General features: G+C 36.5%; 1 protein-coding gene across 5 annotated transcripts in view; it reads left to right on the top strand.

Moving 5' to 3' along the window:
- Positions 1-13691, top strand: part of TRMT11 (tRNA methyltransferase 11 homolog) — a 43094-nt gene that overhangs the window by 4747 nt on the left and 24656 nt on the right. For all 5 annotated transcript variants that reach the window (XM_039325211.1, XM_039325217.1, XM_039325201.1 and 2 more), the window contains exons 3-9: positions 1668-1741; positions 4563-4644; positions 4740-4832; positions 7268-7402; positions 7784-7940; positions 9826-9906; positions 11192-11356. In XM_039325211.1, the coding sequence (XP_039181145.1) occupies positions 1668-1741; positions 4563-4644; positions 4740-4832; positions 7268-7402; positions 7784-7940; positions 9826-9906; positions 11192-11356 (787 nt within the window). The remainder of the gene's footprint in view (positions 1-1667; positions 1742-4562; positions 4645-4739; positions 4833-7267; positions 7403-7783; positions 7941-9825; positions 9907-11191; positions 11357-13691) is intronic.

Here is a 13691-nt window from a genome sequence, read left to right as displayed (position 1 = left end):
TTGAAGTGCCCCATAGGGCAGGGGTCCCCAACCCCTGGTCCGTGGACCAGTACTGGGCTTGGCATGCCAGCAACCAGTCCGCGAGATGCTAGCAGTACACAAAACCATGCCCCCTCCGATCCACGGAAAAACCTCTCTCCACGGAACCAGTTCCTGGTGCCCAAAAGGTTGGGGACCTCTGCCATAGGGTTTATCATCATACATTCATAATGGGAGCAGAGAGAAGTTTAATTCTTCAATCTCAGGAAGTATAGGAATAATTTTTGTTGATGTTTGCTGGCTATTGGTATAACTGAGTGGGAATACAGGCTAAAAATAAAAGTGGTGATGTTATTTGCAGCTGAGTAGCTTTGTTGGTGCATACTGAAAATTAGCATTAAAAGTCTGATCAACGGCTCCTGTCCTCAAAAGAGGGAAGATGAAGATGAAAACCACAGATTTTCATGCTCTGCTTTAGATGTGAAAATGGGGGAAATATTGCAGAATGGACTATCTAGTTTTAAATAAACTGTCTCATATAAACTCTGCCTGGCTCATCCGGCCACATGAGACCTCGGCGAGTTAGCAGGCAACTGGTTGAAGAGGACGGTTGCCATCCAAGGACACAAAACATTCCTGCTGAAAATCTCACATACCATCGTTTATCCCCATCTCCCTCCCTCCCCTCCTCCCCTCGCCATGGATCGCTTCCATTCTCCTGGCCCTCTAGAAGCTCATTAAAACTCGATTGTTTCAGAAAGCCTTTGGGACCTGAATACCTGATCAGAAAGGATGTTATACCCAGATGTTATAAGATAGACAAGAAGCACAGTATTTTTATAATACATGAAATATGAAAATATTGGGATGGTGTACCTAAATGGAAAAATTTGGATATTTAGATGATTAACATTGAGAAAACCATGACTGATAAGCATGGATTGAATAAAAGGGGAAATTAAGTTTAAACAAAAATCACAAAAATAGGATGCATGGTGAACTAATGAGAGGATGGTTATAAGAATAATATAAGCTGATAAAAATGTGTTATACATAGATGTTATCACTATTTGTATAAATATAAAAAATGTTTAATCATTTATATATTGAAAATATTAAGAATTATATTTTGTTTAAGGTTGAAGAAGGAGAATACAAATGGGAGAAGGGAAGATCAAAGAAATATATTATTAATGAATATACTAAGTATTGAATTTTCAAATTTAATCATTATTGACTCTTAATTAATTATTATTGCCTTTTTTCTTTCTTTTTTTTTCTTTTTCAAATATATAAACCAAGACAACACGCTGTACACCAGGCACTAGAGATTGTTATTGTTAAAAACCAATAAAATGTTTATTAAAAAAAACTTTGATTTTTTTTTCCAGAAAGCCTTTGGGATCTGAATACTCTAGAGTGCCTGCTGTCAGGATTGTTATATTAATTATAATGTTTGCCTACTGTAATTATATGTTGTATTTCTATTATTATTGCACTGGCTGTGGCTGCTCCTTTGCAACACCACTTATTGTAGTTTTGATGGAAACATTTTATAAATGCTCCCTAAATACACAAAGAAAGGAAAGAAAGGAACAGAAAGAAAAAGTTGTAGCTGCTTAAATAATGATGTTCTTGATTACAGTGCTGTTCCTTGTAATAACTTGTTTTATTTTTCCTGACTGCAGAGCCCGTTTTGGATTCTTGACTTGCCTTCTGAAGAGATAGCTAGAAGACTAATGAAACGAACAGTATGTGCAAAGTAAGGACTGATGTGGGTAAAAAAAAATAACAACAAGAGAGGGAGAGTGTCCCTGCTTCCCTTCTACATTAAGATTCCCTTTAAGCCAGGCATGTCAAACTCGTGACGTCATGTGACGTCGCACAACGTATCAGGCCGGTTTTGCCATTGCCGGCAATGGGGTGAGCGCGCCTTCTACGTGACGCGTCTGGCCTGCGGGCCAGCAGTTTGACACCCCCGCATTAGGCTTTCTCATCCTTTTTCTCCTGGATAGGTAAAAATCTCCCTCTCTTCCCTCTTTCGCTGCCAATGTCGGGAGAAGTTTGACTAGCTTTTGAATTGCAGTGTCCTGCCTTAGTTGACCTCTCTAGGATGCGCTTACAGCTGTGTCAAAAAGAGGCAAAATACCTAATTTCTGTTTCTATGCATGAGACTTAGTGATTTCAGGTTTAATTTCTGATGGTGTGATGCAAAGGATCTTTCTTTTGCATGCTTTATTTATATGTCCCTTTGTACAAATACCATTAAATGACTTGAAGTTGTACAGAAGCAGTGTTGGAAATTTCATTCATCTCTGCTGCAAAGCCACTGAAAGTAAATATATAATCCTTATTTTGTAGACTTTAGAACGGGGGTGTCAAACTGCCGGCCTGCGGCCGGTTTCATCATACCAAAGCCCATTGCCGGCACTGCAAAAAGAGTCACGATACGTCACGTCATGTGACGTGGCGAGTTTGACACCCGTGCTTTAGAGCAGGGCTTTTCAACCAGTGGTACGGGTATCACCTGTGGTACATTGACACCTGGCAGGTGGTACGCGGCCATCCTAGAAAAGTGGTAGCGCGGGAGAGGACTGAGCTGAACCGGTGGCAGCACCTCACAAGCCTGAGCGAGAGATGGCTGGAGCTGCAGGGCTATCAGGGCTCAGTGGAAGCGCCAGGATCAGCACCAAGCTCCAACTGGAGCTCAGCGCTGATCCTAGTGCTTCTGCTGAGCCCAGAAGAAGTGTCGATCGGGTGGAATGTTGCAGCACCTCCAGGGTCTTGTGATTTACATTCAGATGCTTGGCAACCAATTCATATTTATGACGGTCACATGTCCCAGGGTCATGGGAAATGACCAAAACCTTCTGCAACCACCCAGCTGACGGGAGGAATAAAAACCGAACACCCCACCCCACCCCCCTGCCAATCCTCAACAGAAATGTTCACAACAATGAAAACCTCGGACAGGAGAAGAGCGCTGCCAGGCAGGCAGGCAGGTGTCTTGCTCGGCTGTGGCTTGGGGGCACTTTTTTCAGTGCCATTGTAACTTTGAACAGTCACTAAGCGAACTGTTGTAAGTTGAGGACTACCTGTACTTTATCACTTTTTTCCTTTTTTTTTGGTCATCATGTTTTTGACACCTTCCTAGGTGACTGGTGGTCCTCGGATAGTGCTAAAAGTGGTAAAATGGGTGAAAAGATTGAAAAGCCCTGCTTTAGAAAGATATAGTCTCTGGATGTATACTAAACTTTGAACTAAATTTGGTGCTGCTCATTAGGAAGTTAACACAACAGGTTGAGAATCAGATGTAGCCTGCCTGAGATACTCTTTAACCTGTACAAAGAGCTGCCAAAAGGGATTGCATCTTGGCCCACTTATTTTTCAACATCTCTATTAACCCCATAGCTAAGACTGCAGATACAATGCTACAATGTCTACCTCGTTTAATGGAGCAAACGGCCCCAATCCATTTGTATGCCAGTGATGCAGTATTTTTGTCCTATTCAAATTGGACTTAGGACAGCCTTGAATACTCTCACAAGGTGGAAGCAAGCCATTGCTCTAAAGCTTTGCTCCCTGTTTTTCCACTATATTCTGCTTTTTCTTGGTTACGAGCAAACCAGATTGGCACCTCATCATGGTAGCAAATTCTTATCAACAAGAATTAGGCTTGCAAATCAAGAAAATTAGCGCAGTTTATAAGCTTCCAAGGAGATCCTGCTAGCTCCTTTCTCTTCCTGACTTCTCCAACATAGGATAACATTTTAAAAATAAGATTCATTGTGATCATATTGGTAGTATAATCAGATCTATTTTTAAATATCGCCTGAAAATATTATGAATCAAGAATGATAGAAAATAATGGCCATTTGTTATGTTTTTTTTGTATGATAGATTTTTGACACACCAAGCGCATTATATCTTTTCTGTTGCATTTTTCTAATAAGTCAGAGCAATTTTTTGATTGCTGTTCAAGAAAGACAATGCTGATGTATATAACACAATAACGTTTAGAGTCTAGCTTGAGGTAACACCTAGCCCATCACTTTGGTCATCTTTTAGATTGTTAGTTGATCTGAACTTTAATTTTATTTTGCCCATCTTATCACAGTTTTAAGCAGCAAATGTCTATATGTGAATGAATTATATATTTGTGTATGGATCTGTATATATATTTTCTTGTAATAATAATTCACTGCTCTTGTATTATTACATAGTGTAGGAGGAGGAGTGACAGAACCTGAAAGCAGAGTCAAAAGAGGAATCAGCCTTGCCCTAGAGTATCTAAGTAGTCATAAATGGACTAAGTCCAGCTTCTCCTGAATTCTGTTGATCCTTAACCAGCATCAAAATAGTGCTGTTAGTTAAGTAGAGGCATGACTAGTAATAAATAAGTTTAATTGGAACATCACATATGATCATGGTCTTTTGTTCCTAACATAGTTTTATAAACATTCTATAGGCCTTTGGCTATGATGAAATATTATCTATGTGTCTTTGAAAGTAGACAGAGTGCAAGTTTTTAATCAAAGTAGAATAAAACATGTTCCTGAAAGTCTGTATTTATTTGCTTTCAGATCAATATTTGAGCTCTGGGGTCATGGAAAATCTGTAGAAGAACTGCATTCTTCACTGAAGAATTATCCAGTAGAGAAAATGGTTGGTATAAGAAAACATTCTAAACTTTTTCATTTAATATGTGTTATGCAGCATATACACTATGCCATAATTAAAACTGTCTTGCTTTGTTTTAGGCTCCATATTTACAGTCCAATTTCACCTACAAAGTAATAGTCCATGCTTTCAACAAAACGGTAACACAAGCAGAGAAGATTCAAAGAATAGATGTAAGTAATAGTTAAGTTCTTTGATTGCTTAAATGTCTGTTCTTTCATAATACTGCAGAAGGAAACATAAGACAAGTGCATACATTGCCACATTGATCATGTATAGCTTTGGAGAGTTAACATTCTTTTGTTGTTGTAGAGATAAATCACAATTGCCTCTGTCCTTTCTTCTAATACCTGATGCATAACCAGGTTGCCTTTGTTCATGCATTCAATAGTGTCACATTGTAAAGCCTTCATATGCTCAAGAATTCTTTTCATGCCTCCACATGTATTCCGAGGGCTGTAACCAAGCCTTAGAGTAAGCTTAACAAAGTCTTCATGATATATTCATATTTCTCTCTTATGAATTAACTATGAAAGGCATATGTACCTGTACCTAGAATTTAAGAAATTAATAATTAAAGAATTATGGGCTTTTATCTAATATTTATTTAGCTTTATTGGGTTTTATTTCTTTATTTTATATGTTTGTTTAGATTCTTTTGCTGTTGTGTTGTACGCTGCATTTGGGAGACAGGTGGTTATATAGTATAAATATGCTAAATAAATACCTACATAAGTTGTAGCCTAGACTCCTCTACATCATGGCTGATCTGTTAGTTTCCTATTAAAACTTAATTAGCTTTAAAGTCTTCCTAGCCTGGGGCTCAGAATTCTTCAAGTGGAGTCATTCTTCTACTCATTACTTTTCAAGTCAATGAGGAGAGCATTGTTTGCTCTGTGCCTTGTCTTTTTTCAGACTATGTTATATTATATCATAAGGCACATAAGAAATGAATGACCCATGGGTCTGAGGCAATTGCTCAGCACTCCATTTATGCGGTCCAGCACTCTGCTTGTCTTGCTAAAATTTGGTGAGAAAATTTTAAGGATAAGAAGGCATGACACTTCTGATGGTCCAAAATCACTATTTGTGGAGGAGGGTGGATTTGGAGGATCTGCTGCTTCAAAGTTTCCTGCTTCCATTAACACTCTTAAAACAGGGGTAATCAACCTTGGCTCTTTTAGGACTCATGGACTTCAACTCCCAGAATTCCTGAGCCAGCCATGCTGAGGGAAAAGGGAGAGGTTTCCAAGCTGAACCATGCTGGCTCAGGAATTCTGGGAATTGAAGTCCATGAGTCATAAAAGAGCCAAGGCTGACTACCCCTGCTCTAAAACATAATATAAAACAAAAAAGGGCTAAATAATTTAATCTCTGCATTCCAGGGAGATCACTGGATATCCTCTTACAACTTTCAGGAAGCTTGCAGTGTTCTGCTGTAGCCTCCCAGTTTGTAGACCTAAACAAACATTCTCTTTATAAAGCCTGTCAACATTCCTGATTTCTTCTCACTTCAGATAGTATAAAAATAGCCTTAATATTTGGTTGCACAGTTGTCTTTGGTATGATATATTCAATGTGGGCAACTACAGCCATCCACGATCTTTAAATTTTACCACTCCCATCCCTCCATCACACTTCAAGATTCAGTGGACAATTTTTCAGCTTTGTTTAAGGAAGTAATCGTACAGAAATAGCAAAATGTATAGGAGTAGTAGTGTATTGTGGTTCAAAATGTAAAAATAATTGTCCATGTAGCTAGCCAAAAGTTAGATGTCAGCAGATGTTACTTACAAACTTTTAAGTTGTGTATGAACATACCTGTCTGCAACTCCAACCTAGAAAATCCTGCATGTTGGGAGAAGACGAGAAAGGATTAGTTTTTGGTATGCTGCATACATTTGCCTAACATGAGTCTCCTGTCGAGAACAATGGCTGGTTTTCCATGTCTGAGAGTGAATACTTTGGCTGAGTGGATTGGAGGCAGGCAGAGACCCACCCCAAAGAGGGCCCAAGTGCCCTGTGAGTCAAGAAGAGTTTGCTCCATCTGAACACCAGCTTGGGAGGGCCAGCCTACAAAGTCCAAAATCTGTTAGGAAAAGAATGAAAAGAAAAAGTCAAATTACATCTGGGATTGCTTGGAACGATGGTCTGCACTGATATCTCAGGGGTCCTGGCAGTAAAAAGCAAATTAGGCGTATTAACCCTCTACAGTTTTGATTTAAAAAAACCAGACATGCAGTATAAAGCAACTATATGCTCGATGATCCTCAAAGGATGAAAAAACCCCAATTTTTAAAAAGTGTACCTTCCGTCAGGAATACATAATACAACTGATATATTTTGGTTTTAATAGACCACCAGTGGTATATTTTTTATTCTGTGCTACCTTATTAACTTTTTAAAAATAATATTTTAGCTTAAGAAGAGCATACATTTTATGTTTTGGTAGTGGCAGCATTCAATTATTTTTGGTATACCTATTATCATAAAAGTAAGGAAGATTACTGTAGATATGGATAAATAATGTCACACATATAATATTGTTGATTAATGCATTGTTTCCAATTCCTCTTTCCTTCCCCCTCAATCCCTCATACCCATGTAGTCTTTGCAGTTTTTACCATTTAAAGGACGTGTAGATTTGAATAATCCAGACCATACATTTTGGTTTCTAGAAGATCACGGACTTTATCTGGGCAACACTACCAAACAGCCTATTGGCTTGTACTTTGGGAGATGGGTGAGTAAGGTACTAAATTAATAATGAAATTATAGGTTTTTAAAACAGCAATACAATCATGACAGATTGTGCAGATTGGAATGTGAAAGAAGTAGGAAAAATAGATGCCTCATGTGCCTCAGAGCTTAGATATGTGCTCTCTTTTATAATTTTCAACTTAGTCGTTGAACTTGATTGTTTTGAAAAAGTAAAATAATATTCTGAACTGGAAAGCATATTAAGAGTGCTTTGTTCAATGTGGTCACTTGATAAAAAACTCTGCATCTATGTTTTTTAAAAATCATTTTACGTTTTTTTGTGTGTTTTAGAAGTGCTTGGTAACCAAAATAAATCTTCCTTGTTCCCTTTCTCTCATTGCCTTCCCAACCATGTATTCCACAGATTGCCAATGGACAAAGGGACCTTATTGAATCCTACAGTGTTAAAAAAAGGCATTTTATTGGGAACACAAGCATGCATTCCGGCTTGGCTTTTATCATGGCAAACCATGGAAAAGTAAAACCAAACAATATTGTGTTTGATCCTTTTGTGGGAACAGGTATTTGCCCCTCTTTTCCCCCCTGTCTTCCCCTTCAAACTTTATCAAGGAAAAAGAAAGGAAATGTTTTACATTTATTATCTGCTCATATTTTCTGTTATTTCACTAAACTTACCTGGTCATCTAAATTCTTTAGACAGAAGAATTTGCTTTTGGGAATATGCAATTTGTACAAACATTCTAGATGTTACTAAACAACAATTTCCCAGCAGCCCCAGCCAGTATAGAAGTGGTGAAGCATATTGTGAGTGGGAGTTAAGCAACTTTGAGAATGGGTACTTGGGCACATGTTTCCCTTCCTGCTGCTAAACAAAGTTACTCAGATGCAGTATATATTATCCAGATATAATTATGCAACACCTTCAGTAATCTAAATGTGATTTATTTCCTAGGCTCATGCCTACTTTATAAAAACTTTTATATCTTTAGCTCTGGGGCTTCATTATAACAACACCAGATCACTATTTAGAATTTACAACTACCAAAATATATTCAGTGTAATTGTTTTATTCATGCAGTTCTTGTTGCAATTGATATCAATAGTCATCGGCTTTGAAGGAACTATGAAGCATCAGTCATATACCTGCTTGATGACTAAGATCTCAGCCGTAATTCATGCAAAAGGAAAAAAAGAGACAGGATAGTTTATACCTATGACTTTGCCCCATTATGGTTCTTTCCAGTAGAAACTCTCAGAAATCCCATTCATTTGGATTGAAGAAAACCAGTTTATAGAATATTTTGGGAAGGAATACAGATGTTTAGGACTTAGGAGCTGGTGGCCTTATGTAAAGGAATTTGGAGATGAGAAAGATGCTAACAAGTGAATTAAAGAATGGGCCATTAAGGAGGGACTTGGAAAAGGAAGTGCAGTCCTGAGATTGAAGTAAATGTGAGAAAGAAACTCAAGGTAATCCTGTCTTGATGTTATTTAGAATAAGATGAGACAGAAAAAACTTGGAGAGGCTTTCAAAATTGATGTCAGCCCTTCAGGTTCAAGAAATAGACAGATGTTGCTGGAATTCTAGAAATATTACTCTGTTGTTGTAGATCACAAATATTAATTCTTGAAAGCTTCTTTCACGTTTCCTTCTATCCATCCTGTACTAAAGAAAATCATGACAGGGTCATTTGAGTTTCTTTGTCATGCTTGCTTCAATTTCTGGACTGTGTAATTACTTTTCCAAGTTCCTCCTTAATAGCTCATATCTTCCTTCCTGCCTTTAATGAATGTTTCAAACCTTCTCCAAGATTGTTTTTAGATTCCTTTACAGTCTATAATTTTTCAGTATTGTACCTTTCTCCTTCCTGCACTAAGGCATATGAAAAAAATTCCCTGAAGGAACTGTAGGACCAAAGAAGCTATCTTGTGTGTCATTTGCTCTGAACAAATTTCAGATTTTGTATTGGAGTTAATCATAGATCAGTTTCTTTTTAAGAATTTGCTGTGTTGTCTAAGCAATGCTATTTCTTATGCGACTCCAGATATTCCTTCAGTTAGTTGTTTTTCTTCAACAAAACAGTAGAGGGTGCTTGTGTCACATGTTGTATGTGATGAACTTTTTGCTTGAGATAAATTGGTTCAAAATGAGGTATACACTAAGTAGCAATAGAATAATTTTGCTACAAAGACAATTTAAATATTAGTATTTAAAACAATTTGCACTAGTGAGAGAAGGTAAGACTTCTGGAAGAAGAAATAAACATTCATGCCCTGAGGGTTGCTGAAAACAGTTGTCAAAAAATTATTTCTGTGTGATGATGACAGGAGCTTAATCTATGCTAAACAAACAAGGCAAAATATTTAGGCACTCCAAGAATGTTGGGAATATTTTTATCTCCACCCTACTATGGAATAAGGATATTTTGTTTCTTTTGCTCGCAGGTGGACTTCTTATAGCTTCTGCGCACTTTGGAGCATATGTCTGTGGCACAGATATAGATTATAATATAGTACATGGGTTGGGTATGTCCTTTTCATTATTTACTAGTAGAAATTAATTAATTACATAAAATATGGTAGCAATTTTAGTCCCAAAACAGTTCCTCAACTCAGGAAATTTATCAGATAGTAGTAATTACTCATTACCTCACACAGTCTTTCTCATAGTGAGCTATGATAGACAATTTTACTGTCAAAAGAAAATGCAGTTGAATTTTATTCAAGGAAGAGAATGCCTTTCTTCAAATTAATTTTTCAGTCACATGGGAATTTAAGTGGCTGTTTGCAAAATGAGTGATGGTCAACTATCAAAAAAAAAAATTTAGGGAATGTAATCAACTTGTGCGTGCATAAAATCCCAGCCATTAGTTGAGAACCATGGGTTGATTTCTTTATGATGTGTTGATTTAGGTAGTCATCATTTGTTTTCTTTTCTAGCAATGATGGTGGATTTTTCTCATGAGATAACAATAAAAGTTGTACATTGTCCAGAGTCGCTATGTGTCTATCTCATCGGAGAGAAGAGAAATCATGCAAAGAGGAAATGAAAATCAACTTCCCTTTTTTATTTGTTCAAATGTTTCAAGTCATCCTAAAGTATAATAGCAGCTTTAAGGGTTCTGTTATTTTAAATGAAATATACATGGTCTTTGGCTTACAATGGCAGTTGGTACCAGATTGCTATTACTAAGCTATGCAGCCCTAAAATGTAATGTCATGTGACCATGTCACTTAACAACAGTAGTTCTGGAAGTCCCAGCTGCTATAGTGAAGCAAGGACTATGCAAGTGGTTAAATGAGGACCCCATTTGACTGCAAGTTCTGATTTGGTGCTGGCTTCCCATTGACTTTGCTTATGGGAAACCAGAAAGGAAAACAGGAATTGCAATCACATGGCTGCAACTCGCTGCAGCTTTGTAATTGTAAGCTAGGCACTAAGTGCCCAGATCACAATTATGTGACTGTGAGTTCCTTGTGATGATCTGAACTAGGAGGACCAGTCATAGGTTTCTCTTGTTCAGCACTGTTGTAAGTTTGAATGGTCACTGAAAGGACATAATTCGTGCAGTACATGTAGAAAATACTACCATGCAAGTTTTTGTTCTAGTACTTACTGAACAGTTGTGTCTATTTTATTATGAATTAGGCAACATCATCATTGGCATTCACTTGTGATCAATTTAAGGTGAAGAGAAATATTCTTACCAAATGTTATTTAGTTGAATGGAATATAAATGCATTGCAGTGACAAAGAAACATTGGGGATTATTTTAATCGCAATTTTTTTCTTCTTCTTCATGACTCTAAGGCAAAGCTAGTAGAAAGAATCAAAAGTGGAGAGGACCTGATGAAAATATCAGAGCCAACCTTCGCCAGTATGGTTTGGAGAAATATTATCTTGACATATTTGTTTCTGATGCATCAAAACCCATATGGAGGAAGGGAGTGCAGTTTGATGCAATCATTACAGACCGTAAGTTAAGATGCAAAACCCAAAATAGTTATAATTCATGAATGCAGGCTATGGGGATGATAATAATGGATATGTCTATAAGCTTGTTATAGAGTTTTATATGGTAAAATATGAGAATATGAATATCTGGACCTTTAAAAATATTTTAGTATTTTTTCAGGACTGTTGGACTCAGGCACGCATTATTTTGTGTTATAGTAAATCTAGTAGGAACGTGCCTCAGTATTTTGGATATATTACAGTACCAGTACAAGCTTATTTCGGTGAATGAAACAAGTTAATATAACTGAAGCATCTTAATTTCAAATGTAAAGCTTACATCTGGAATTTCCACAAGCAAGAAGATAGGAATTCTCCTTTATTTGGTATTACATTTTTCAATCAAGTCACCTTAATCATTTCCAATGAATATAAATTATTAATGGCTAAATAATGTTAGTGGAATGCTTTATTGTTTATTCATAGGTTATACAGTGCTATGTCTTGTTGCTTCCCCATCTGGAAATAACTTTGTTTCTGGAGTGACACCATATACATTTTGAAGCACATTCAAGTTAATTTTGAGAAAGCCAAAGCATTCCTGCCATTGCTTATTTGACTTGTTTTCTTATAATGGGATTGGTTAGAAAAATGCCATTAATATGCTGAATATTTTAAATATCTCTTTACTATGTATGATTATGTAATTTAGGAAATGTGACTTGATTGGAAAAGTAACACAGAATTTAATGCCAACTAAATATTTGCCTGGACTTAATAATGTAAAATTAGGATTTTCCATTTTTTTGGGGGGGGGTGGGGGTTAAATTGAACCTTTAATTCTATATTCCTTGTTGAAGTAGTAAAACATTGTAAATTCCATAAAAGTAAAAACAAATCCCATTTTTAATGCTTATTTTGACTCTATACTTTTTTTGAATCGCTATTTAAAAGGTATGAATTATAGTACTATTTGGAGCAATAGAGTTTATTTCCCTAGACCAAAAATGTACATTAATGCTTTAATACTTGCAAAGTAAATACATTAGTCACCTCCAAAAATATTTTCCATAGAATATAGAAAAACCTAAAGTATCCTTCAATCAAATGTACTAATAATCATCTAGCATTCAGATGAAATGGACGGTGTGTAAATCTAATAAATAAAATAATATCTAAACATGAATATGGGCTAAAATCAGTGGTGAGATTCAGCCAGTTCGCACCACTTCGGCAGAACTGGTAGCTAATTTTTTGTTACCCAGGCCCAGAATGGACTTCCGGAAGCGGCATCCACACAGAGAACTGGTTGTTCACATATTTGAATCCCACCACTGGCTAAAATACTAAACTTAGTATAAAGTAAAATGTACTGTATAAGTAGTAATAGTTTTACAAAAATGTTGAAGTATGAATCCCAAAAGTGCTTTTTCAAAAGGCAACTGGACTTTGTTTTTTCTTGAAGATGTTTCGTTTATTATCTAAGAAGCTTCTTCAGTTCACTTCTTCAGAAGGTTCTTGGATGAGAAGCGAAATGTCTTCAAGGAAAAGCAAAGTCCAGTTGCCTTTTGAAAAAGCACTTTTAGTACAACCATGACCTAGATGACTGACAATCTCCCTTGACATTGAAATGTGAACAGTTAAAACAGTACAGTTTAAATGCTGAATTAAATGTAAAGTAAAAAGGAGTGTAGAGATGATGAGTGCTGTGAAAGCTCTGGAGAAGGAGAAAAGGGGAGGTTGCCCACAGATGCTTTGAACAACAGCTCCTTGTGAGGAGACAGCAGCCTCCATGACTTTTAAAACGGACATTAATTCAGGTCAACACACTAATAACAATCAGAAATGTTCAATTTAACTACTTTATGACTATCACAGGCCTTCACAATGGCAAGCTTAATTTGATACCTGATAAGTTTTACTTTTTTGGATTTAGAAAATTTTAAACACAAACTTAGGATTTTTTTAAAAAAATATATATATATTTGGCAAAAAAAAAATGATTTAAGAGAACTTTAAGTGGATTGAGAGACCAGAGAGATTTGGAATATTGGTTATTTTTGTGATAAGATTTGATAAACAAATATACAATTAAATAATATATTTGTGGGAAACAACAACAAATTGGGAAAAGGATCTGGACATAGAACTGCAACAAAAAATCCTGGATGATGCCACTTTATGGGATTTACAAAGTAGGCTGGTGAAAGCTTTGAAGGCCCTTGAATGCCAAGGATTGATGAAAGGACAAATCCTGTGATACCTGTGGAATGATTTAAAGGTTAACGATATGAAGAGCAAAAAGGAGAAATATAAAGATGGAGTATTTGTTCAGGGATAAACTGTGATATTTCTG

This window comes from Crotalus tigris, unplaced genomic scaffold (assembly GCF_016545835.1).
Source record: "Crotalus tigris isolate CLP2741 ecotype Arizona unplaced genomic scaffold, ASM1654583v1 scf7180000017611.44802233496:7321179, whole genome shotgun sequence".
Taxonomy (NCBI): Eukaryota; Metazoa; Chordata; class Lepidosauria; order Squamata; family Viperidae; genus Crotalus; species Crotalus tigris.
This window is presented reverse-complemented; position numbering and strand designations above follow the sequence as displayed.